The sequence below is a fragment of the Cebidichthys violaceus genome, unplaced genomic scaffold, assembly GCF_023349555.1.
Source record: "Cebidichthys violaceus isolate CVI_PGR_0920_01 unplaced genomic scaffold, fCebVio1.0.p SCAF_5, whole genome shotgun sequence".
NCBI classification, from domain to species: Eukaryota; Metazoa; Chordata; class Actinopteri; order Perciformes; family Stichaeidae; genus Cebidichthys; species Cebidichthys violaceus.
The window spans coordinates 6,984,247-7,010,946 of record NW_027176705.1 but is presented as its reverse complement, the minus strand read 5'-3'; the positions used below and the strand labels follow the sequence as shown (position 1 = coordinate 7,010,946).

The following is a 26,700-nucleotide window of genomic DNA, read 5'->3' as shown; positions in this document are numbered from 1 at the left end:
CAATAGTTTTAGTTAACAGTTGATCAGTCAAAAATAATAGTCCACCATGAGTTCTTCTGTTCCTTTTGATTATCAAATATACTATGTTGGCAAGAAGCAAACGAAGCACAAAGTACACATAAATGGAGCAAATATTCCTCTTCTCCCATGTTATGCAAATGATTTTTGAATTGTGCCAGGTCTGCAAACATAATCTGTTGTAGTAAAAAGACGTTTGAGTTACATAATTTATGCAGTCTAGTTTCTACATGTCTGACACACATGCGATAATAATCTATGTGCCGGACAAAAGATCAACAATACCCAAGGCACTCGTGGGTGTTTTTAATATACTTGATTTGACCTAATATGATGAACTTTCATTTGGAGTGAGTGAGAGCAATTAAGTCTGGAATAAAGAGAACTTACTGGAAGGTTGAGCCCATCCTCTTTCCATTTTCTGGAACTCCAGGATCTGGACATACATCACCAGCAAGACCGCTTTGACTCACTGAAAAAAAGGAAACATACATGGTAGGTAGAGGTGTAATACACGTATTTGTATTGAACTGTTTGGTGCGATGCTTTCGGTTCGGTACGCATTACAAACGGAACAATTTGTTTAAATAATAAATAATACTAAAAGCTTAAATTAAATTAAATTAAATTAAACTGAGGCACGTTTGTTCTGGGATGCCCGCTATGCTAAACTAGCTTAGCAGGAAAACCAACAGCAGCACACACGCTACAAACTCTCCCCGCAGCGTTTAGGCAGCTACTCGCCACTGATTCGAACAAGGCTAAAGCGGCGATTAGTACATTTATAGTCGCGGATATGAGACCCTACTCTGGAGTGGAAAAACCAGGCTGTACGAACATGCTTAATGTTATTGAGCCCCGTGACACTACTCCTTCACAGCCCACAACAGACGGCCGGACATCACAGGCTACACAAAGCGACCTGACTGTAACGACACAAATAGGATGCTTTGCTGATGTCATTAATCTAGCATCTCAGAAAGCAACGGCAGTGCAGCAGATCTCTGGCCTCCTATCAAAGATCAGAGAGATTGTGACCTTCTTTCACTGAAGCACAGCAGCAGCCCATGTGTTGAAGACAAAACAGGAGTTGCTGCAGCTTCCTGTACACACATTAATACATCATTGTTCAAAGTAAAAAAACAAACATACTTTATGATATTAGTTTTAATTAATGAATACAAATATTTTAAAATCAAGGAAATTTCTCTGGCATTTCTGCTTTTTTGCTGTACTGAAAATGTACCGAACCGTGGCACCGTGTCGTATTGAACCGAACCGAGAATTTTGTGAACTGTTACACCCCTAATGGTAGTGAGAGTTCATAAAATGAGGCATGCAGTCATCCTTTGAATATTAATATAGATATATTCTCAGTTGACAGGAACATGTCTGAGAAAAACTCACGCCTCGATGTGAAAACAAGGCCTCTCCCTTTTGTGGTTATTTTTCTACCTGGTAGATGTAATCATAATAGAAGAGATATAACGATAAAAAAAAATCATCAAAGAGCAGCAATATACCCAGATTATGATCAGTAAGTTATCAGTCTATAGAGATCATCCAACACAAAATAGACAGATCTCAAATGTCTCTGGCCCACTACAAAAGTAGATAAAATATCTGCCAAAATGATGAAAGTTGTCAATTCCTAAACTAAAAAGAATAAAACACAAAAAATGCTTCCATTCACCATATCAATAAAGATCTTTTTGCATGTAACGTGACTTCATAAAGTATCATGAAAGGCTGTTCAGGTCATGTTAAACATTGTGCAAACCTAGCATGTCATGAACAATCAACCAAACGACCAGGGTTTGAGCTAGCTAACCTTACAGTACTAACATTACCTGTTAGCTAACTCTTAAGATAAGTAGTGAATAGATAAAACTATTTTCTTCTCCACAAAATGAATCAACTTACATTTGTTAAGTGTTTCTTTAGCCTATGTTTCATTCTTCATAATGTTTTTTTTTTCACCACAAAGTGCTAATGTTACTGCGAGTAGAGTAGCGTTAGCCTGACAAGGCCCAGGTCAAGATGCATTCAAAAAGCCTTCAGTTGTGAGGCGTTGACATCTGTAGAAAACTGTGAACAGCTTTAGCCCATCGTTTGAACTTTAGCTTGTCCCTGAACAGAGCTCAAATTCACTCTGCCAGATGTCATGAGGTGAGACATTTGACTGATTGCTCTTTGCGAATAAAGAACAAGAACATTTGCAGTGTTTGAAAGTAACTAAGTTCACATACTTTATTCATGTATACTTGCACTGTAATTTTCTAGATTCTGTACTTGTCTTTCTTTTACCTTTAGCATTTCCATTTAAATGCTTACATACTTAAACATTAAATGCTATTTTTCTACATTTTAATTATTTTGACATAAAAATGTAATGACAGGAGCCATTCTGCCTCAATAATGATAACTTTTTAAATGATGATACTCAAATACATTGCCCATAATACTATACTTTTAATTAAAATATTGAATGGAGGACTTCAACTTTGAACTGGGTATTTTTACATTGTCACATTTCAGTTTCTACTTTAAAGAACAGTGTGTAGCATTTAGTGGGATTTATTGGCAGAAATTAAATATAATATTAAGCAATCATGTTGTGCCTCTCTTACATAATAATAAACGTTATCTTAGTTTTTAGAATATCTAAAATGTTGTGAACTACTCCTAAGCAAATCCAGAAATGTAGTGTGCAATTACACAAAGATCTCCCAAGGGAGAAATTGTCACAAAAGAAACATAGAAACTAAATATTTTTCAAAAAGATAATATGGCAAAATAAATGTTCTGCAGTAATTAGTTTTTCTCATCTATCTGCATGATCACAACTGATCTAAAAAAAGCACAACCAAAACACATGCTAATTTTTGTCCAGCTCATATTTGGGATCTTTCATCGGTTTTAGTCTTCGCTGTGGCTGGGAGCATCTGCTGCATGCCTAAAACGTAATGTAAATGTAAATGAGACCAGACAACATGACAGAAACCAGTTTAAACCAGCTCTGTCTTAATGGAACTCTGTGGATGAATAATGGTGGTTAGCAAAAAAATAAAATATAAAGTGAAAGGAAAGAGAGAATGAATAAAATGGAAATAAGGAGAATGCTGAACAGGGACTACAAAAGCAAAAAGGGAAAGAAAAGAGAATATCCTGGAGAAGGAGCTATATCTGACCTCTTAGTATCTCTTTTTCTTTCTGTCCATCGCTACTAGTATCTTTTTCTCTAGCCTCTCTCTTCCTGTCATCCACATCTGCTCCCACTCAGTCCTTCTCTCTACTTTTGTAATCTCAGCTTGCTCACCCCGCATTTCACTCTCTAGTACACATTAGCTGCAATTTACAAAGGAGTGCATCCCAGCATAAAAGATGGATGAATGATTTGGTGTGTTTGTGTGATTTTTGCTGAGGGGTTGTGAGCGTATGGACGCTGTTTATGCATGTTTGCGTGAGATATGATGCAAACAGAACAAGCTGTCTTGTTGCTCTGCTGTGTTTGTGATGTTCTGTCCAAAAATCACCACACAAACACCCTATAAAAAGACACTTTCTCTGTTACACTCTCATCCTTTTTCTCTCACAAAATGTTCAAATGGCTTTCATTGGCATCAAATACAAAGGTTCATATTGCCGAAACAAATCCAGCTCATGCAAACAACATGAGATTGTTATAGAAAAATAGCTGCCAAATATCTGGCAATATTGATGGGCTTGTCAAAAATCCTCAAACTGACTTAATCCCACATTTGCACTTAAAAGACCATTCAACGCCTAAACACAAGCTTATGATGCATAATATAATTCCCATATCATCAAAGTGTCTTCAGCAAACCTTTCATATCTAACAGTCAACTTTTTAGGAATTTGGAAAAAGTGATTCATTTTCTCATTGATGCCAATATGAGTATATGTTTGGCATTTCTGATGTCTAGTAGACTCTTGGCGTCAGCCGCCCACTCCTATAGACAGGGTTTGAACTCATTAAATGACTCGGTTCCTCCTGTCCTCAACTATTCACTATGCACTCACGCCTTAGAAAATGTAACTGTCTGAAAAATATGAATTCCTTGGTAACCAACATAAAGACTATGTGGCTGCTGCAGTAGTGAGATGTATCTATATCTGTTCTTTACTTTAATATTTCCTTTTGTTCAATTTTATACTTTAATTATTAGTATTTAACAAATGTAGTTACTTTGCAGATAAAGTTATTATGTACAATACCTATGTATAGTGCTGATCTGAGTGCCTTTTCTACTACTGTGCTAATGCCATCATCCAAATTCTCAACAAGACAACAAGATTGTCTTCATGTGTCATTTTGTTGTCTTGGGTTTCATTTTAGATTGCATGAAAAAAATACATGTCGTTGCTCAGAGGGTGTGTGTTAAATTACTATTTCTGTTTCTGTTTTCTCTCTTTTTTTTGACCATTTTCTGTTCGTTCACTTGTTGATTTATTCGTCGGATTTCTGTTATTCGCTTATTACGTAAAAATGTAATAAAATAAGAAAACCGGTATTACAGTCTTTTTTGATGTTAGCTTTGTTTGTTTGTTGTAACAAACTATTGTTGACGTTCCCATGGGAAAGAGTTACAAACCACTGGCTCAGGGAATTGGAGAAAAATTAAAAAACACGTGTTTAGAGGGCAAACTAAAGACGGATGCATTGAGAATGCAAACTGTGTAGCACAAAAGATTAGTTATTATACCAACAGACAGATGAACCATTAAAAAAGACACTGTGGTCGAACAGTCAATGACAGAGGGTGCAAAAAGAAAGAGGGAGGCAGGAAGAGCGTGGGAGAGTATTTTGAGTGTATGTGTGTGTGTGTGTGTGTGTGTGTATGTGTGTGTGTGTGTGTGTGTGTGTGTGTGTGTGTGTGTGTGTGTGTGTGTGTGCGTGCATGCGTGCGTGCGTGCGTGTGTGCGTGTGTGTGTGTGTGTGTGTGTGAGATCAGCTGACATCTGTTTCAGGTAAGAGTCTTTGAGGTGCTCTTCAGAAGCCGGCTGGATGAAGAGAGAAATGTGTGAAGTGCAGTTTGTTGATATGCTCTCCTCTGCTCTCCTTGTTGCCTCTTATCCACTCAGCCCTCTCTCTCTTCTCCATGTTCTTGTGCACACAGGTCAATCAAGCCGAGAGCTGAAGACTGCAGCCATCTTCCCAGCATCATTTTGTTGAGCCCACAAGATGTATCCATATAAATACACTTGTTGTGATGCTGAGTCAAAGCCACGTGTAATGAAACACAGTATAAAATAATATTTGCACAGTCTGCATTACTGTGAGGTTTTCCCAAATGTATTTGCTTTCCTTGTTTCAAGTGGTCACATCGTTTTCATTTAAGTAATTTGCGGCCCAGAACTACCTTGCCAGACAATTCTGAAGAAAACACTGATTATAAATCACACTCTCACAATAATGATTCATTACAGTTCTAGGTCATTGTCTAGGGAGTAAAACTCCTTAATCACAATCTTTCTGTCTCTCTATAATTATGACACATCCTCAGCAGTAAGCTAATGTTGCCGCTGTGAGAGGACAACTGCAAGATGGGCTGCTTTAATTTGAACCATTTTACATTCTCTACATATTTTACATTGGTGTATCCCTTGGATACCTAACCATCTGTGTGTCTGTCTGTATGTCTATCTATTCATCTATCTATCTGTTTTTCTGTCTCTCTGTGCATCTAACTATCTATCTATCTTCATATCTGTTTGTCTCTCTCTCTCTGTCTGTATACCTATCTATTTTATTTTTCTGTATCTGTGTTTTTTTCTGACTATCTACAGTATCTATTTGTCTATCTATCTATCTATCTATCTATCTATCTATCTATCTATCTATCTATCTATCTATCTATCTATCTATCTATCTATCTATCTATCTTCAGTAAGTATCACATAAGATTCTAATCAATAGTCAGTGTGAGAATTATTCAAAAACATACCGTTCTCAAACTGATTGAAACATATTCTCATGTGTGTCTGTCCATTTAGACTGTGCTTTACTATAGGCTAGAGGCTGCAACAGACAGTCTTTTAGATTATGATTCATAAGCACTCTATTCTCTAGACAGGTAAAACTCATTATCATCAGTCTCTGGTTCTTTGTAATGATTATATATTGCATAATTATCTGCAATACAGCTATATTACTACTGGGGGTCATACAGTGTAAAGAAGTGTTGTTCAAAGACTGGTTCGGGACCAAAAGAGGACCATGGCTATCCTTTTTAATGTTTTAATGATCAGGCTCCCAGCCTGATGGACTAACTGAACTACATGATTGCGGTAACCTTACTGAGCCTTCGACCCAATCGAAAAACCCACATTTACTCAGTTTTGATCCCCACGATAAAAATGCTATGTTTTAATAAGCATGGGTCCCATGGTGAGAAACTAAATTTCTTATTTGGTCCAGGGCTTCAAAAGCTTTAGGGAGCCCTGGACAACACAGTTAAAAGCCATTATCATCATTATTTGGCTCGGCATTGCGATAACAGATAACAAAGCTTGTTTGCTACAGGGCAGTGATCATTTTACAAGTGGGACAGCTACTTCTGAGATTCTTTAAGCACATATGGAACATTGCTGATCGCTGTGATTTTACTTAACACCATGATAAAATCCACACAGGGTAATGTGCAACAAGATCTGAACAACAAGTCATAAGATTACGTAGCTGAGTTTTTGCAGACGAGCTTCATTGCTTACGGAGTCAGAGTTTAGCTTTTCAAATTAATATGTATTTAAGAAACATGCGGAACATCACATTTGCAAGGCTATACTATAATTATTTTTAATACATTTACATGTCAGCCTAAGAGAAACCTCCACAGACCCCCATGATAAGAGAGTTACTTCACAACAAGATGTTTTTGTAAGCTGGCCCTTCTCGTAACAAGCAAATGCAATAGCTTTGGACTCAGCAGACTGACTTCAGGCAATTCTTTCACAGGAAAACACATTTGTGTATGAGTGTGCTTACGTATTTGTGTGTATCTATGTGTGCATGCTTAGTTTGTTTAAGCGTGAGTAAAACGAAAGTGTGTGAGATGTCTGCACTCTTCACTGAGCCCTACATCATTGATAAAAATAATAAACTGATTTACCATAGGAACTCCTCACATCCGCATGCACACACTCAAATACACATAGAGCATACCAGTTTAATCTTAATTGCCACAACACATGGAGAAGCACACAAGCACACGCAATTTCTTCTTCACACTCACACACATAGTAATGTTAATTGCACCAGCACATGCTTGGCTGAGCGTGTAAATCAGCAGAATTATTGATGAGGGGTTTATTATGAAGCTAAACCCTAAGGAATGGATGAGGTATGAGCATGGGCTTCCGTGACAATTAAAAGCCTCAGTCACATGATCCGGATACTGTTTTAAGGGCATCTGCAAGCTGCAAAGACTCTGACATTTGTAGAAATATTCATCACATTTATTGTTCAATTGTTTAATTGCCTCATGGTCAACATATTGTTTAAGTTTATTTGGATTCCCATTAGCTGCAACTTAGGTGAAATGTGACTTATTAAATAACAAGTGATGGATTTGATTCGCTGTATAGTATCAGTAGCTAGCGAAGATGGTTCATCAGGTGGGAAGATATCACAAAGCCGAAACTGAGTAAATAGTTAAATGCTGAAACACAGCCACTTGAGGTTTCTTTCAATGGCCAGAATTCCAAAATAAAATGCAAAATTGACACCTACTGTGCACATTAGCATTAAAACAAACTTGAGACCTTGTCTGACAAAGTTTGATTAATTTTTTTTTGCCTTTGTCTTTGTTTTCATTGTGCAGATTCTAACATAACAACAGAACTTCAGACAATTTTCTTCACATCAAAATATTGGTTTAATAATATGATAAATCTGCCCATGGCATTTTTTATCTTTGCTTCAGGTGCTCTGAGGACAATTTCTATCCTGTTCATCACTTCAGAAAGAATTATATTTATTAACTACCACCACAGTATATCTGTCTACCCATTTTAGCATTTTCTATTTTGTATTTAGATTGATGCACATACTGTAATGTGAAACCAAAGTTCACAAGGACCAGTTCCGCTCTGACACTTATATCAGCTCTAGCTGCTAGCAACACGTGCTGAGGTCAGCACAATAAGCAGATTGGGGTGCGAGACAGCTGCACTAGGCAAGTACAAATGAAACAGCAGAGCTAGAAGACCCATCTCCAGGTTTCTGGTCAGCTTCAACAGCAGCGGTGTGTTGGCGTTGCTCCATTGTTGTGGAAACTAATAGTAACACTCCTCCTAATGCAAACGTTTAACTTATTTGTTGTTTGTATTTAATCTGTTTTGTATTTTCAGCTTCATAGCATAACAGATGCTTTTCAGTTTTATAGCCTATTGTGACCCTTCGCCTTTTTGGAAAGTGTTCTTCGAAGTAAGTTATCAGCAAGCATCTAAGAAGCCTACAACCATACAGTAATATTCAATCCATCTACCCGTCAACTATTGCCATAAATATAATATAACTCTGTACACTGCATTTCACTACTGGCTAACAATATGTCTCAGAAGTGGGCTGTGAAAATGTACCCATCAATGACTTTACCTGATGTAGACTACACTGTCAATTTAAGAATTCTTGGCTACACCTCCAGAGAGGCAAATAAGATGTAGTGGGTGCATTTCCAGCTTTGGCCATGAAGAATCCCAACACCAAAGCCCCAGACTCCACTTAAAAATTCAGAAAGTTAGAATATAAAAATGACGCTGCATTGAGCTTATTATAGACTGTAGCAGATTGTCATCATGACACCAGCACAGGGAGGTTCACTGTGTGTGACAAAGGACAGCTTGAAAAGTTCTTCAAACCATCATAACAACAAAAGAGAGGCTCATGAGTATGACTTGGTTTCAAACATGATGGTTGTACAAGGGGGCCGACACAACAAAAAGAATAACAAATACTACATTCTGATTCAGTTCGCTCTTTCAGCATGTTTTACAGTAATTACCAAGAAGTAATCATCATTGTATAGTGTGTAAAACAACTAAATTGATAGAATAGTTTATGCAAGTCAAAACTTCACTGTTGTTACTGTAGTATAAAAATACAATCTCTTTGCAAATACTGGGTGTGTTTTTAATATATTTACTTCTATAAACACATTTTGCTTCTGTAAATACACATCAATGTTTATATATAGAACTAATTTCATATGAACCTCTGACCCTTTGAAGGAAATATGAAAAAAAACGAAGAGTGCGGCACTAATTCTTGAATTCTTGTCTCCTAGATAGTTACTGCTCTTGCCACATCAAAGATGGATGCAGGCTGTGTGTCCTTCTGTACATATATAATGTGTGTGTGTGTGTGTGTGTGTGTGTGTGTGTGTGTGTGTGTGTGTGTGTTTCTTTCAACTTTGGTTTAAAAAAGGGCTTTCTAAATTACAGTACACTACCTGAAACACACAAACAGCAGACAGTATTTTACTTACAGACAGCATTTTTGTGACTGGAGTCTTTACTGGGCATCATCTTCACCCCTCTGGACTTCAACTCTATTGCTTTTTTCACTGCAGAAAGAAGAGGAGATGGAGGTTAATAATTTAATTATAGATAATAATGTATTAAACTTAAATTTCTGTACAAATTGAAATGCGTATTATTTTCAGCATTTGCCATTCAGTACACATCAGCAGTGCAATTTCTCTGCGATTCAGTAAATGCTTCACGCTCGCCCTCCAATAACAAACCTACAACAAATGCAACAGCGGCAGAAACTGAAAATTAGAACAGGGGAAAGGGAGAAGACATTAAAAGACACAGAGAAGAAGGGACAAGAGAGGAGAAAAAGGGGAGAAATGAGCAAAGCAGTGGAGCAGCTTTAAATGGATTCCATCTACTTTATCGTAAGTAGCACCATTGCAGAGGATAACAACAAAGTCAGTGCTACAACCAAACTACATTCTACTGAGAAAAGCAAATCTCTCTCTCTCTCTCTCTCTCTCTCTCTCTCTCTCTCTCTCTCTCTCACACACACACACACACACACACACACACACACACACACATCACACACAGAAGAGACAGACAGAAAGTTACCAATGGCAAGAGCAAGGGACCAAAGACTGAGGAAGAAAGAAACAGCATAACATGAATAGTAAAAGAGATGGAGACAGACAGGAATTTAGACACGCAGCAAAATATACAAGTCTTGCATCGCCATGTTTTACGTTGGAAGCAGTCAATTAAATCTGAGCCGCCACATGGACACTAATATGCACCCTAATATGCTAATTAAGTAATACAACCAGTCAATCACATGACAAGAAAGGTCCAGAAAGTCAAACCAGACTTCTGTCCATAATAATTGCTATTCTAAAATATGCTGCAAGAAAAACTACCATGTATTCCCAATGCTATCTTGTTAATGTTTTTATATGTGTGGATTAGTTGTAAATATGTGTGAGCATACCATACATGTATGCATAAAAGGCAGGCAGAGAGCAGATAAGTAATAAAACTGAAAGATTGTGATATACCTTGGTATTGAGCACTGAATCCTTTTCTTCGATGGTTGCTATCTGAGGTGAAATGTATCCGAAGCCAGTTCTTATTTGATATCACCGGTGAGGGCAGGGTTGTACCAGTCAGCCTGGAGGTAAGAAAATAAGAAATAACTCGTAAAAAACACAACAAAAAACAAACAGAAACAAACAGTAGTAACTTTTTGCTCCTTAGCATTTATAACATACTTAAGAAAATTCAGCAGATAGACAGGCACATGGGAAAGCAAAGGTATGATGTAACAAAACTCAAGCTCTTGTTATTGCAGATCCACAGTATTCACCCTTTCTAGTGAATAAGGGTATGTTCTATAGTGCATTATGTTATTATTGTGCACCATATATTTCTACAATGCTGGTAAATATCACGCCAATAGAGAGATTATGTCCTCTTCCAAAGACAAACATTGTTTGTTATAACCTTCGGTTACAGTACGTGCAGTTGGTTCATGGATGTAGCATGGAAGATGAGCTTATACATTTCAATTTGAGGTAGAAAAACATCTCTAACAAAAATACAATTGTTAGAAGAAAGTGCTTCAACATGCTGCCATGTAATTGCAGATTAAAGCATAATAGATTGCAACAACCACTGCTGTGAAATCCCTCAGCACAAAAAAATCAAAAATACAATATAGCATACAATGCAGAACATACTGTAGAAGTGTGAATAACTCTATGATCTAAATTACTTCATCCGATTGCCTGTGAATAAAAGAAAATCCTTTTATGAAGCAGAACTTTCCAAAGAGTTCAAAGTATGATATTGATGTCACTTTGCATTGTCCTCCAAGGTGCAAAGGCTGGCTGTAATTCAAAGAGATTTTAGCTGAAAGGCAATTTGTTCCACTGGCTTGGAAAATGTGGACCAGGGAATGGAATGAGTGATATTTTCCCTTCCCATAATGATCGGCACTGACCAGAAGCAGAGCACTGTGCTTGCACTGGGTACGGTACAACTCCCACTCCCTCCCAAGTGTATTTAACTGAAGGAATATTCAACAAATCGTTGTTTGGAAAGAAAAGTGAAAATGCACTAATATGTCTGTTCACTGATTGATTGGAAAGCAACAGAAAGCCATATTGAAGAGCACATAGTGAAGTATTAGAAAGTCGGCAAAGTTCACATCTTCAAAAACACTTTTAAATCATCACCACTGAGACAATGAGTTGGTTGCCTATGGTAAGTCTTACATCAGCTTTAGCTGCGCTCACATTTTGTTATGAACAGCAACCAAAGCAGTGGTAAAGAACGATTTTAAAATGTTGTGAAAATGGTGCACTGAGACAAAAAGGATATGATGTAAGAGACTGCCTGGAAGCCAATGTTCTACCATCCTCCCTAGAGCAACAAGAGCCACTGTAACTGCCCTTCAATAATGCCGCAGGTATACTGAGTAGATAGAGGGAGGGAGGGAGGAAGAAACACAGATAAGGAAAAGGGCAGAAACAAAATATGAGAAGCGGTAAAGAAAATATGAAGAGTCCTTGTTAAAGGACTTAATTGAGTGCTCATTATTGGAGAAATTAAGTTCTGTCTCTGTGAATACAGTTAAATGAAAAAAGCAAAAAATGAATATGAAGAATGTCAGATGAGACAAAAGCACTGTCAATGTGTCGTCCTGGAGACTGTTTAGTCTACACATCATACTGACTATAGTAGAGCAATATGTAGTCAACCAGTGGTCTTTATTAGTTAGTGTGATTAAATAGTCATGCATGTAGTGTGACATTATCACATATATGAGATAAGAGAATAATCACCAGCAAAATTGTTGGAATTTTTTAGGGTCCTAAATTAAATGGTGGACAGTGAATATAATGCACTATATACTATATTCAATGTTCTGCACCTGACCCTGACTTATGAGCTCAATGTATGGTGCGTGAGCAAAATTGAGGTGCAGCCCTACTCACACCAATTAAGTATTATATTATTAAGCTTTTTAGTTAAATGAGAATTCATTTTTCTTAAGTTTCAATGCACTTTCACCCTGGTTAAGTTTGTAAGTTTGTGTTTTTTTTCTCATCCTCTATACTTCAGCGGGATTAAGGGAAAAGGTCTTAGACAATAAATAAGGTTCATATGGTGAAACAGCTTCACTGGCTTTTCTGTTTTGCCTAAAGTCAGTCTACATTTGGATAAAAGTTGGGAGGAAAACTGAATACATTTCAATGAAAAAGCGGAAGTCAATGAAAGAGAACTTCAAGACATTAGTGATTTTTTTATATTAAAGTTATGTAAAAAAGACAATGAATGACAACTACAGGGGGATAAGCAATATCTGATCAAATTACCTACATTATCAGAATAATATATATATTGTACAAATGACAATGAATTCACATTTAAGGGACACAAGTTGGCAGTAATAAGCAGCTGTTTTACAAAAAAATGTACTAATCTATTTTAATGCTTGTCAGATGGGCACGACTCATCTAATAATATCAATGAACAGCAAAGACCATTTACAACTAACCGTCCTGTGTTGATGACCATGAATTGATATGGAAAACTGGTTTTCTCTAAAAAAAAAAAAAATGACTCATTGAACAATACCATTATAATACAATGCTATTCCTATACTTGCATACAAATTCAATATGAAGAAATATAATGTATTTCTTCAAATAGTTGTAGTTAGTTAGTTTAGTTATTTGATATGTTTTGATTTCTGAAACAATGCTGCACAAATTGTTTAAATTAATTTACAATAAGCATGTTTCTGTGCTAAGAAAGTGGTAAGAAATGAATAATCACAGCTTTAACAAATGTACTAAGAACTCGCAGAAAAGCACCCTTCTTCAGGACATGGTTAGGGTTGAGGACAGCAAGGATATTGACAAATTAATTTCACAAAATCATTCAATGTTTAAAAGGACAATAAAATAGGGAAATCTAAAAAGTAGAGAGAGAAACAGATAAAAAAACGAGAGGTATGCTGCATCTCTTCAATTATTCATGAGGACTGGCCAGCTGTCTGACATTGGAATGAGGGAGAGACAAGAGGTCAGAGAGGAGGAGGAGGAGAGAGAGATGAGGCATGAGACTGAACTGAAAGGGAAGAAAGAAGGACAAAAGTGATAAACGTTTGAAAGAAGAAAGCCTAAGTTACTGAAAATAATATACATGAAGGGTAACAGAGGAGACAGGTTGGACAGTAACCAGTGAATAGGTTATAGGACGAAAAGCAGAAATGTGAGACTAACGGGAATTTACAAGGTGAAAGAAAGCACAGAAGAAAGAGGACAGAGAAAAACATGCGAGAAAACAGGAGCTGATGGATGAAGAACAAGGGGGAGGAGGTGAGAAAAGGAAATTCACTTAAATGAACAGAGAGCGAGAGGTTACACAAGCCATGAGGAGATGTTGAAATTTAAGAAAGGGGAGGCAAGGAGGCATGTCTAAATGAAGTTAGAAATTACAAATACGAGGTTGCAAAGGATAGAGATAAATGAGAAAGCAGTGACTGGAGAAAAGAGGGGACGGAGAACAGAAAAGAAGAAAGAGAATTGAAAGTTTCACCGAAAGATAGAACTCAGATGAGGATAAAACAAAGAAGAAGGTGTACAAGATATGAGTGGCGAGGTTTGACAGACCTGAGAAGAGTAGACAATAGGAAAAGAGAGGCCAAGTCACAAAACACAGAGGAGAGGGGCACAAAGAAACCTAGAGCAGGTATTTCTGTGCACCTCTATAATTAGAGCACACGCTTTTTGGTGACACATGAACATCACAAAGAAACAGATATAACTCTCTACTGTTTGGCCACTGTTGTTTTGGCCCTGGTCCTCCATATTGGCAATACTTTATTTTAAGTGTATTCTACGGCATCACAAGTCCATGTGAATGTGAGCACCTGCAAAATGAAAAAAGGCACTGTAAAAATAAATGATTGGAAACAAGTCAAAAAAGTTGGAAAGCGCATTATCCAAAACAGATAGCTGTTTATTCCAAGTGCTTAGTGCAAAACCCTGGTACACTGGTACTTTTAATCTCATAACACGCCCACGCACTCAAACAGAAACACACACACACACACACACACACACACACACACACACACACACACACACACACACACACACACACAATAGCAGAGCCAGTAAACATAATTTAAAATGTAAATGTAATAACAGGACAATACAGGTGTTTCAAAGTGGAGAAAGGAGACTAATAGGGCTGGTGGCTACAAAAGAGGAGTGGGGAGAGAGGAAAAGAGGAGGAGGAGCAGCAAAAAAAAGGACCTAAAGGGAGGAGTGAAAGGAGATGTAACAGAGGGACATGAGGTGAGGGCAAATAAAAGAACGAGGCACTAGGCACTGAGAATGGATGCGATGCGGTTCATCCACAGATGCTGCAGGCCTGTTGTAGTGCACTTTGAATTGGCGGACAAAGCCATTCCCAAATTTCAGTAATGATCAAGGAATTACATAGCTAAACCTTCCATGGAAAGCGTGTATCAGGATGCTATAACATAAATCCTGGCTGATTGTTAAATAACACATCTATGAGTGATGTAGGCTCTGTCTTGGAAAAATGGATCAGCATGTTACCCAATTTAAGTTATTTCAGCAGAGATGGGGATTTGTTAATATTGTCTACATGTGTTTTGGGGTGTAGCAAAATGCTTGAGACAATGTTCCCCAGAGATTTCTGTGGGATTTGCTGCAAAAGTATGAGTATGTCAGAACAATCAAGTTTCTTCAAGCGAGGCGAGGTGGACTCCTTTTTTGTGTTTGTATTACACATTAGCAGCAGTGACATTAGCTTGGTATTCCTGACGTTTGCAGATGATGTTGTCCTTAAGGGTTCATCAGACCATTATCTTTGATTCCCCTGGAGAGGTTTAGTGTGTTTGGCTTTGGAAAAGAATCAGCAGCGTCATGGCTGAAACCATTCAGTAGTTGTTTGCTTGTTCCATGAAGATGAGCAACTGCGACGGGGCAAAATGTTTAGGAAACTTGAAGCTGACCATAGCACACGACCCTTGCCAGCCCTCTATCCATGCTTCACCCTTCTCCCCTCTTGCCACATTATTGCGAAAAGCAAATAATCTCAACGACCACATTAAAGAATGAATTTGAACCTGCCCACAGACACAATCCATAAGTCCCACTGCTAGTTGTTTGCATTGGTGACAGCAAGTAGTCAAAAATTAGATTGAAGTTGCCGTTGATTGAAATGGGGATGGCTGGTCTGACACTTCATGAGTGTAAGAATGAAAGAAATCTGTTGGCAAACAGCAAGACCTTGATGTTGATTAAAAGAAGCCATTTTAGGCAGTTCTGGCAAATGGTAAAAAAGCGTTGCCAGCCTACTGAGAGGGGGCTCTGAGGGAAAACCAGGAACAGCAAGTGGGGCTAAATCTCTTCCATGGCCTTAACTGTCACTCCAGATCCCTCAGACGAAGCTGGAAGAGCTTCCCACAAAAGTAACATCTGGGCTTCTCTTCTTATGCTGTTTCCAATCAATGAACAAATTGTGCCTTGGTTAACTGACTAGAAAATGACCTGGATAAGCAAATAGAAAATGGATGACTGAATGGAAATTACTTTGCATCAACAATTTCTATTGCAGCCAATAAAGTAATTAAAAATTAAACTGTGTATGTGTTTTTGTGTGTGTGTGTGTGTGTGTGTGTGTGTGTGTGTGTGTGTGTGAGAGAGAGAGAGAGAGAGAGAGAGAGAGAGAGAGAGAGAGAGAGAGAGAGAGAGAGAAAGAGAGAAAGAGAGAGACATGATGGCGATAAAGAGAAGAATCAGAGGTAATAGAAAAGAGAAGAGAATAAAAATACAGTGCAAATGGATAGTAAACTGCTTACAATCTCCTCTATAATATAACCCTTCCAGAAAATTGCATGTTTACTTACTGGCCTGTAGTCTGTATGAAAACTACTTATTTGTTTGTTCAAAATAACTGGTTTCCTTTGGTTGAAAGTGGCACAGAGCTGAATGCTATCATACTCACCTTAGTTTAGCATGTTAGCATGCTAACATTTGCAAAGTACAGCTAAGGCTGATAGGATTGTTATTAGCTTAGCAGATATTTTGTCGTATAACAAAGTTTCAGACAAATTTAAATTTTAACCTGATGATAGTGCTGGATTGAAAGTTAAGTGATCACAAAACGTATTACAATTCTGTCTGAGAGAGACATGAATGTGCCTACCAAATTTCATGGCAATCCATCCAAAACTGTCACTGTCAAAAATTTCACTGAAAACCAGCAACGTCAACCTGCTGGTGTCAATAAAGGAAAAGTTAGGGGCTCACCAAAGTCATCAAGATTCATTCTCAGGGGATCATGACTATCAGTACCAACTTTCTGTCAGGATGGCTAAACTTGTGGAAAATGGGTTAAACATGGAAGTGACTGAATGTGAGACTGACCTTCTCGCAGGTGTCCTGCATTACGGAAGGAGACATGTGAGTAGTAGTTTCTACATCATGTCAAGTGAGTGACCCTGTCATTCAATTTAAGGAATAATTGGCAATCCGGGCCCCTCATTTAGTTAGAAGTGGGATAGGAAAGGATTAATTTAATGTGAAAATTCAGAGATTCCATCAGTCTCTTTAAATCACCATAACAAACAAACTTATTAAACATCCTTGACTCTCATGGTGATGATACATTGCAGCAAATTCTGAAGTTTTCATTAACGGCAACTGGGTTAAAATCAATGTGAATAATGTAGTAAGCAATGAAGAATCTAATATGATAATCACTGTTGGCCGTGCTTCTTGGATATAATGGCCTTTAGCATAGTACAAATTCATTCAGTTGAAGAAAACGACCATTGGCCTTTAAGCATTTTGGTTTGTCTTGTGTTTTGATAGACTGAGATAAAAGAGGAAAGGAGGACAGACAGTGGGGAGAGAAAGAGAGAAGAAGGGATAGCCAGAGGGAGTGTTGAGAATGCAGAGAAAAAGGAAGAAGAAGGAAAAAAGGGTGGAAGGGTAGAGGTTATGTTGTAGACAGGAGAAGAAGGATTTAAAAGCAGGAAATATCTGCTAAACATAATTAAACTGAATAAGTAGGTAATCAAGTAGAAAATCTGTTCAGATTTGAAGATATCAGCTGTAACAACAAAACAGATAACAGTCTATGTGTATTAGATTTTATTCAAGATAAGCTATTTATGTGTTCTAAGTTTTCAGGTCACCAAGACTTTAGTGCACAGAAACAAACACAAGTATTGAAACTGGGACTCTGTAAAAACAGTGAAAAGCCTGTGTATCATATATCAAATAGCCAAATAAAAAATTCTAAGTGTCTCTTTCACAAAAGACAGCCATGCTGTTGCTTGGAGAAACCAGCGGTTTTACCTCAGATTATCAGCTTTCTGAAAAAGTCTTCTTCCTGGATTTAGTTTACTTGTCAGATTACTTGTTTCCCAGAAGAATAAGGAACGTCATATTGATTCATGGAAGTCATGTGCAAATACATGCACTGAGAGGGACTGTTGACCTTCTCAACTGCAGAAGCAGCTGTGTGACCCGTTGACATTTCACTTGCTATATAGCGAACAAAGAGAAATGCATACTATAAGCCATACAATGCTATAAAGCCATTGGACCTCAGTAGGCACCAGCAACACAAATGCCTGGAAGCCTTCTGCCTTCCTGACCCCTCTTATTTTGTCTCCCAGTTGTCTGCATTCATTTTCTACCCCATACTCCGTGCAGTCTTCTTTATATTTCACTAATAATTCGGGTGAAATAAAGTTCACATTAGCCAACTGCACTCTTTTGTCAGACTGACATCATTTAGAAGGCAGGTTTCAAAGCATTAAAGCGTCGCAAGTCCGTTGAAGCCTGAAAACTGGGTATCCAGGACATAATCAAACAGATTAGGCAAAATAAAAATAAAAAAAAGATAGTTTAGTGGTCCAAAAGCAGGATACAAGGAATGAAATAAGATGATATGGCCATGTGTGTATGTGTGTGTGTGTGTGTGTGTGTGTGTGTGTGTGTGTGTGTGTGTGTGTGTGTGTGTGTGTGTGTGTGTGTGTCAACCAGTCAACCTGACATTCAAACTGCCAGATAGCAGACAGGAACATAAAACAGGAAATTGCTTTTGGGACAGCCAATCAGAAAAAGCTCACGGTAAACAGGAAGAACCCGTCACAGTGGTCCTGTCAGGTGTCAGTCATTTCACAATGACCTGCCCACATGCCTCGGTGTGAATGTCATTCATCTCTTAATCCCACCTCTGGAGAGAAGGATTTAGGATTGTATAAAATACAGAAGTCCATTTAGGTTTATTTTCATATAATATATTTATATAATTACATTGTTTTAGGCCATTGATTTATCTGGCATCTGAGTGACCTTTGGCGTCTTAAATTGGGACCTTTGTTGTATACCCCCTTTCTCACTCCCTCTCTGTTTTTGACCTGTCACATATATAATAAAAATAATTAAAAAAAATGCAAAAGAACAAACAACATGCATAACTACTGTTATTGCTGTGTACTAGAGGATATCAAAATAAGTTTACTTTGTTGGTAAACCTTGTATACATTTTAAGATGGATATTATTTTCCTCATATCATTTCATACTTCTGTAGTGTTTATCTGAGAACTTAAATATGACATTCCTTGAAATTACTTTAATCAATCCTCCAACAAATATAAAATGAAACACAAGGTGTTGCATCAAAAGGCTCCAGTTGCTGCAGTCACTGTTTTCCATGTGATAAAACCTTGGGTGTGCTCCGTATCTTCCCCCTGCATTGCAGAGGGTGGGTTGACAGTGGTCCTTGAATGTTATACTGTCAGAGACGAGCTATGTGTGTATGTGTGTGCAAACTTGAGTGTGTGTAATCTGTCAGAGCCTAGAGAAAAGATCAACAGCTCACACAGCTAGAGGGCCACTTAAGACCTGACACTGACACACACGCTGTATCATGAGGATGCGATGGCTGATGTGTACCGCTCTGCTGGTGACAGGACTAAACATGCAATTATTCTCCATTCCTTTTGTTTCCAACTGGTGCTATCCTTCATTTATTTATCTGTCGACCTATCATTCTGTTCTTCTGCAAGTTGGGCCACAATCATGTATCATTTCCTCACATGGAAGACAATGTCATATATCAGTTGAAGTCAGGAGGAAGTTTAAACTGGGAGGCAGTTTCTGCAGGACATGGTGATGTATAAATGCGTTTTAGGAATCAACAGGGAGAGGTGAGATTGATAAAAAATAAGATTCTAAATTTATATTGCCACTTGAAAATGTTTTTTCAAAAAAAGTTTTGCTGATGATTTCTTAATTTGCAGTGATACAAATCTTTTTTTTTTTAAACAAAGGATTTCAAAGACATATTGCAAATAATTCTCCATTCTAGAAAAACATATATATCAAACTATTTCATGCAAGCAGCAACAAGCACATTTAAATGTTAATTCAATTGGTGTGTCTTCTTTTTATTTTTTTTCCAGAAACGTATTTCAGTTAAACAGAAAACAATTACTCTTCCTTAAAAAGCAGATGTCCAAAGGTGGCGTAACAGAGGCTAACATAGACTGTTGTAGAATAACAGAATTTTTTGATTTCCTAAATGTAGTATCATTTTCTTTAGAGTTAATTTTTAGAGATATGTATGACACACTGAAACCCAGGAGTCTACTGTACTACCTTCGATTTCTGAGCAGCCTTGGCTCACAGGTATGTATGTTGTTATTACTGAGGAAGGACAAACTGCTTTCCCCTCTCTAGATTTCCTAGGCATTTCCAGCAACTTGAAACAGCAACAACCCTGCATACCTAACAGTTAAGCTGCCTCCAACCCTGCAAAAACACACCTAAACCTTTACTGGAGATGTGGTATATTCTAAACAAATCAACATGAATACCAACAGCGCTCTAAATAAAAATCAGAGTGGGTTCTGGTACAACATAGTGCCAATTTTCAAATGTGACCACAGGAAATGGGAGTGAAAACAACAATTTATCACCTTCCCTGTGGGATTTGAATAAAACAGGAAAATCAACAGGACTCCTGTGCAGCTAATCAATCAGTAGTTGTATCTGTCCTCTTGAACAACATCCTTAGTCCTCTTTTAATGCCCCCCTTTGAAAATATTCAAGTTAGAGAAAAATGCAGTGAAAACAACAACTGTTCTCTTTAATGTGAACACGTAAGCTCACAAAACAATAATGCCTCCAGGCTTCTAATTCTTTGAGAGTAGAATCATGTGTCCCCACCTGAAACACAGAACGAGGCTGTGGCTTCTTGTCTGTGTTTGTTATCCTCTAGTTCTGAAAGACAAATGCTAAGCACATGCTATTCACCTTTCAAATGTCAGTGGTGACTGTGTGTGTGTCTGTTTTTATTATGGTCCACCTCAGCATGTGGTGTGTCACTCCTGCTGTTTTTCACAAAGACTTGTGTGCCCTCCAACATGACTATTTATCTACTCGACATTGCAGTCTGCTTATGGAATGCATCTCACCATATGCTTGGTGCCTCTGTCCCGCTGATTTCCAGGAAGTCGTACTTGTCCTCTAATAAGAAGTCGTTGAAGACGAGAGCTATAGTGTCCCCGGGTTCAGAGAGGATTGACCACGTACAGTCCAGGTTGTTGTCATACTCTGCAGGGTATCCAGGGCTGGTTATTGAACCTGCAGTGCCTCGCAACGTACCGCCACATGCTCCCTCCGCTGGAGAGAGAGGTAAGGATAAGAAGACAGGTAGGTTTTATATTTCAAACTCTGGCTTTGGTGCATCTTCTCCTGGGTTGGCTTGATCATGTGCTAGTTATCTGTTATAATATTGTATTCAGAGTTATTTCCCTTTTATCATGTTAATTTCTTGTGTGCATACATTTCAAATTGTTTTACTGTAATTTAGAAATTTGTTAATTGCGTTATTTTGTATCAAAGGTGCTACTCAAATTAAGTTTTCATTAATTGTTTTTTTTTTTTTCATGGTAAGTTCAATAGCTTGATTTCGTACGTAATGTATATACTTAGATTCATTTATTTTGAGATAAATTAACACAATTCACATGTTAATAAGAATATTGCAACAAAAATAACAATAATATTGTCATTTTTATCCTCATCATCAATTATATCAGAGTTACATCTTCAAACTCTTAACAAAGTAATTAATGTGAAAAAAAGGAAATGATTGGAGGAGGAATTGGATTTCTGCTTTCTTGCTGATGTATAATCAGCAAGAAAGCAGAAATCCAATCATTTAAATGAATCCTCTGAAAAACAAAACAAAATATATAACGTGTGCTTTGCAGTGATGGATCACAAGATACGAAATCACTGAGCTAAGCTGTTCAACCATCTACTGGCGCTGATGGTAAAAACCTGGACATAACTGTTCTAGTCTGTAGACTAATGAACCATCAGAATGGCTTTGCTTGAGGATTTTAGGCTCCATCTGGTTCATACAATGGTTTGTTAAGGTGTGCTTTAAAAGTAATCGATACATTGCGGCTTTCACCTTCCTCTGGCCTGTGACCTCATGTTAAGGTCCTTCTATTCTCATGATCCAAACAATTGTTTATGTTTCCTTACATTTTATCCTGCTTTTCTTGTTTGGCATTAGGAATTTCTAGAAATAAATTTCACTTATGAGTGTTTTGTTACATGCAAGTTGTCATGTCAGGTAAGGTATGGGATATTTGTATGATCTATTTCAAGAAGAGAGGATATGGCTTCAATGCTGACATTAAAGGGAGGAGAAAAAAAGAAAGAAAGGAAAAAGATAGACAAAAAGGACACAGTCAGAAAGACAGAAGGAAAGAGGGGAAGAAAGAAAGAAAGAAAACATCTTACCTCTACAAAATGGTGACGGGAAGTCCCACTGTGCTCCACTCCCAGCTGATACAATACACGTGAGGATACTGTGTCCTTCCAATACAAACCCTGACTCACAGCTGTATCGGATCTTGTCCCCCATGTTGTACCGCAAGCCATGAATGACCCCATTTGGGATGAGACCGGGGGTGCCACATGTGTGGCTGGGCAAGACTGAAACACAAAGAAAAAAACAGAGACAATTAAACTTAATTATATCATAGCTAAAATTAAACAAAACAAATAATATTTGTGACCCAACATAACTAATCGCATATGTCTATGAGGTAAAGGCATGTTGAATCAAAAGACTGATTTCAGCTTCTCTGAATGTTTCATTTGAATATTGTTTACTTAAACTATTTCCCAAGAAAAAAGCAAAGAAAGTAGCAAGTATTTTCTCCTGACCCCCAGGTTAAGAGCCATTGACATAGGATACATGTTTTGACAACAGTTCTAACAATATCTCTTGAATGTAAATTGGTAAATTATGTGATGATTCACACAAAACTGAATGTCAAACAAATCTCAGAATATCAACAACGATTTACATGAATCATTCCTATTTACAGTGGAAACTGACCAAATATTAACCATCAGAATCAAAAACATAAAAAAAGAAAGATGTGTATGTTTGGTTCCCTAGGAACCTAAAAAAATGTGAAAGTGACTGAGTGGTATTTAGATGTCTGGCTAGTTTTTCTCCAATCTGCATCTGTTGCTGCCAGTTCTTAGGTGACACAGCTCCACAGTGGGAGCAGCTAAAGGTAGCTCATGGTATAACCAGGCCAATATCAATCTGTGACTGTTGCCAACAGCTCTACAGAAGGGACATCAGCACAGTACAACCTGGATGATCTCCACAGTATCTGACCCCAGTGTACACTGTGTGTTGTGTGTATTTGTATAACTGGAGCATGTTAACTTGCTGGGTGTGTACTGTGTGCATGTAATGTGTATCCAAATGGCTAATTTTAATGTGTGCGCGTATGTGCATGCACAGTGCAGTGTGTCTACACGTAAGGGGTATTCAGTCAGTCAATCTGTGTGTTTGTGGATGCTGTTCCAATTAAACGCTAGCATGGTAATTAGACAAAGCTTCACCATGAGACCCTGAGAACTAGGACAGAGAGAAAGAGGGAGGGGTGTGGGGTGAGAGGAAGACAAAGAAGAAGAGGAAGTGGAGAAAAAAGAAAGGAGGATGTAGAGATAGACAGGAGAATGAAGAGGGGGAAAGAGTAGCAACAGAATGATGGAGGGCGGGAGAGGGGAGAGGAGGGGAGGAGGAGGAGACAGGAAAGGGTAAAGACGAAGACTCCAGTCAGACAGGAAAAGAGAGAGGTGAACTAATTACAGTGGGCCCTAAACATGTATAATTTATACTAATTGACTCATTATTCGGATTGTATGAAGTCATGCATCAGAGGCAAGTTACTCACACTCAGCTGACCATGCTGTCCTCTGTGCAAACATGCTGCCTGTTTTGTTTTAACAAGGTAAGACACACAATCAAATTCAGAGCCCAAACTAAAGCACTGACTGAAGGATGGCAAAAAGGAGGAAAAGAGAGAGAGAGAATGAGATAAGCAATGGAAAAAAGAGAGAATTAAAAAAAGAATGCGTCTGAGCCAAGTCGTTAGTCACACTTATGTGACCGTACAGTCCTGTGTCTGCCAGGTGAGCCAGCTTGGTACACAAAGATATTCCCTCATTTAGACTGATGTCTGAAATAATCAGGGGGTATTTGGGAAGGATAGTGTTCACAAATGTTGTCAGTATCCAGCTAATTTCATACTTAACAAGAGCTGCATTTTTGAGAAAACATTTTCATTTTGGCAATAAAGTGTTCTCTTTTCAGCCATACAATATTGAACAGTAGAGTCTGGTTTGCTGGGACTAGCCTTTTAAAATCACAACATAATCTTTGGTAGTGTATTGAATGCAGTGCTGAAGTAGGGTGAATGTGAGATACAGTATATGAAATGTAGCTTAAATTTGGTAACAGTTGGCCCACTTCTAAAGGACTTCATATTCATATACATGTTTACTGCAGATGATGGCTTTATAGCTGTATTTAAAGGGATTTGATATTAAAGGAATAGTCCTCAGAACCACAAGTTTTTTATTTGTTTGTTTTTTAGCCACATCAACTTTTAGGTAGCAATCTATCGTTGCTATAACAAGTAAATTCTATTGAAATGTGGGAGTTTAATATGGACAGCTCCTGGTGTTGAAATTAAGTCTATTAAAGTTATCAAACAAATAACAGAAACAAATGAAAATGTTTGACTTTCATCAAACAATACTGTGTATTTTTAATTCAAATGCAAATTTAATTCTCCTGTTCAGTCCAACTATAAATAAATGTGGATGTTACAAAAATAGATAATCATGACATATTTTTTAACAGCGCCAGCTTTAATGCTAAGAAGACACATTGCTGATGGCACTGCAGGTAACATAATACTTCTGTGCCCATGCAGTAGCTTAGTGTAATGGCAGACCTAATAAATTGATTAGAAAGATAATGTCTGATTCCTCTAGGTGTACTATATGGGCTGTACTGTAGGTCCAAGCAGGGCTTAATGCAGAATGCATGCACTCATGCTATGATAAGGCGATTTCAAACAAACCGTAATAAATATAGGTGTTACACTTTTGTCTCCACCTGACCTAATTGTTGTGTCTTGTCTTCAATGTTTAGATCAAAATTCATAAGACAGTAAGTGAGTTTTTTTCCACTACAAATTCAGATAACAAATGATAAATTCCTTTTTTTATGTTGCCATCAATAATCAGTATTATCTCTGGTTACTGCAACTTATTTACAAGGTAGATGGAGAGAGTAATACTGGCTTTGTGCACACAGTGCTTTGATTTGTTTGCCTTGTTTTTAATCAGCACTATACAAATTTGTTTAGCTGTAACCTCATGCCAGGGAAAGTTCACATTAGCCACTCGCAATTGTATTCAGAAGCATAATCACTTTGATTACATAATATTGGATGACTCCTTGTTCATTTTATTTTATTCTAACAATTTACAAGTCAAGGTCATTTGGGGTTATTTCACGAAAAAGCGTGCATTACAATAATGGACCAATCAGAATACTAAACATGGACAGATGTGTACAAGGAACTGCTGTTTCTCATGATGAGCACAGAGGACAGTGCAGTCCTCATTATCTCATTACAGCTGATTTAGTGGGACTTAAACCCAGAAGTACAACAAACACATTTTTTTTCAAATCACTTAAAATGTTTACAATCTAAAGATACAAAATTATAGTTATAGTGACTCTGTAGACAGCCATGTGTTTCCTTCTACACCAACCTGGTCTGAATCCAACTAAAACGTTGACTGTTGGTCAGTGCCACTTACTCAGTCAGTCAAGTTACCGTCAAGCACATTATTTTCCTAAACCTATAGTGATGTGGTTTGTTACCTAACCCTAACTTCCTGTGAAGACAGAAGTTTATCTTAAAAAGACACTATTTATGTTATGAGTGGACACTGACACGCTGTTCCTGCCACGTCCAAAACTGACGTTAGAAGGGTCAAGGTTTGAAACTTTTCTCAAAAGTGTTTGAGATGTCTGTGTGTTGGTGAGGAAGTTCTTTTTCCACTTTTACCACCCACCATCAATGGAATAACTTTCTGTGTGTGTGTGTGTGTGTGTGTGTGTATGTGTGTCTTAAACCCTGTGCATGTCTTTTTGTTTGTTTAGGCATGACTGTGTGTGTGTGTGTGTGTGTGTGTGTGTGTGTGTGTGTGTGTGTGTGTGTGTGTGTGTGTGACTGATGACACTCCTCTGTTGCAGCTGTCCCTTCCGGCCCTTCACAGCCTTAAGGCAGGTCAGTGTGTTGCTATGGTAACTCTGAGACAGGGCAATATTTTAACAGTGATACAGAAGTGAGTAGCAGGCGAAAGGTGATGACATCAAGGCTAAGCAACACTGACGCTAGCATTCAAAGTGTGGTGAATGCGAGAGAAGACTACAAAGTGGAAGGACAGAGAAAGAGTTAAGAGAGGAAGCAAAACCTGTGTTAAGGCTAAAAGAAAAAAAAATGAAGGAAGACGGGAGTAAAAGACGAGAGCCAGAAGGAATGAGGAAGTGAGGGAGACAGGAAGAGGAGGATGAGAGAGGTTTTGTTAAATTAATAATAAATCACTATCAGTATCTTGCAGAAACCTTGAACGCAAACAATTGTATCATATTTTAAGTTTGATCTTTTCCAATGTATTATTCCCCCTCCTCTACCATTAGTTTCTCTATAT

The 26,700-nt window shown here is 37.8% G+C and overlaps 1 protein-coding gene across 2 annotated transcripts in view; it reads right to left on the bottom strand.

Moving 5' to 3' along the window:
- The window catches only part of LOC137887269 (CUB and sushi domain-containing protein 1-like), a 361,990-nt gene that overhangs the window by 157,248 nt on the left and 178,042 nt on the right, over window positions 1-26,700 (bottom strand). For both annotated transcript variants that reach the window (XM_068730105.1, XM_068730106.1), the window contains exons 4-8: window positions 22,402-22,596; window positions 21,060-21,267; window positions 10,575-10,687; window positions 9,528-9,605; window positions 409-490 (exon numbers count right to left, since the gene is read on the bottom strand). In XM_068730105.1, coding sequence (XP_068586206.1) covers window positions 409-490; window positions 9,528-9,605; window positions 10,575-10,687; window positions 21,060-21,267; window positions 22,402-22,596 — 676 coding nt within the window. The remainder of the gene's footprint in view (window positions 1-408; window positions 491-9,527; window positions 9,606-10,574; window positions 10,688-21,059; window positions 21,268-22,401; window positions 22,597-26,700) is intronic.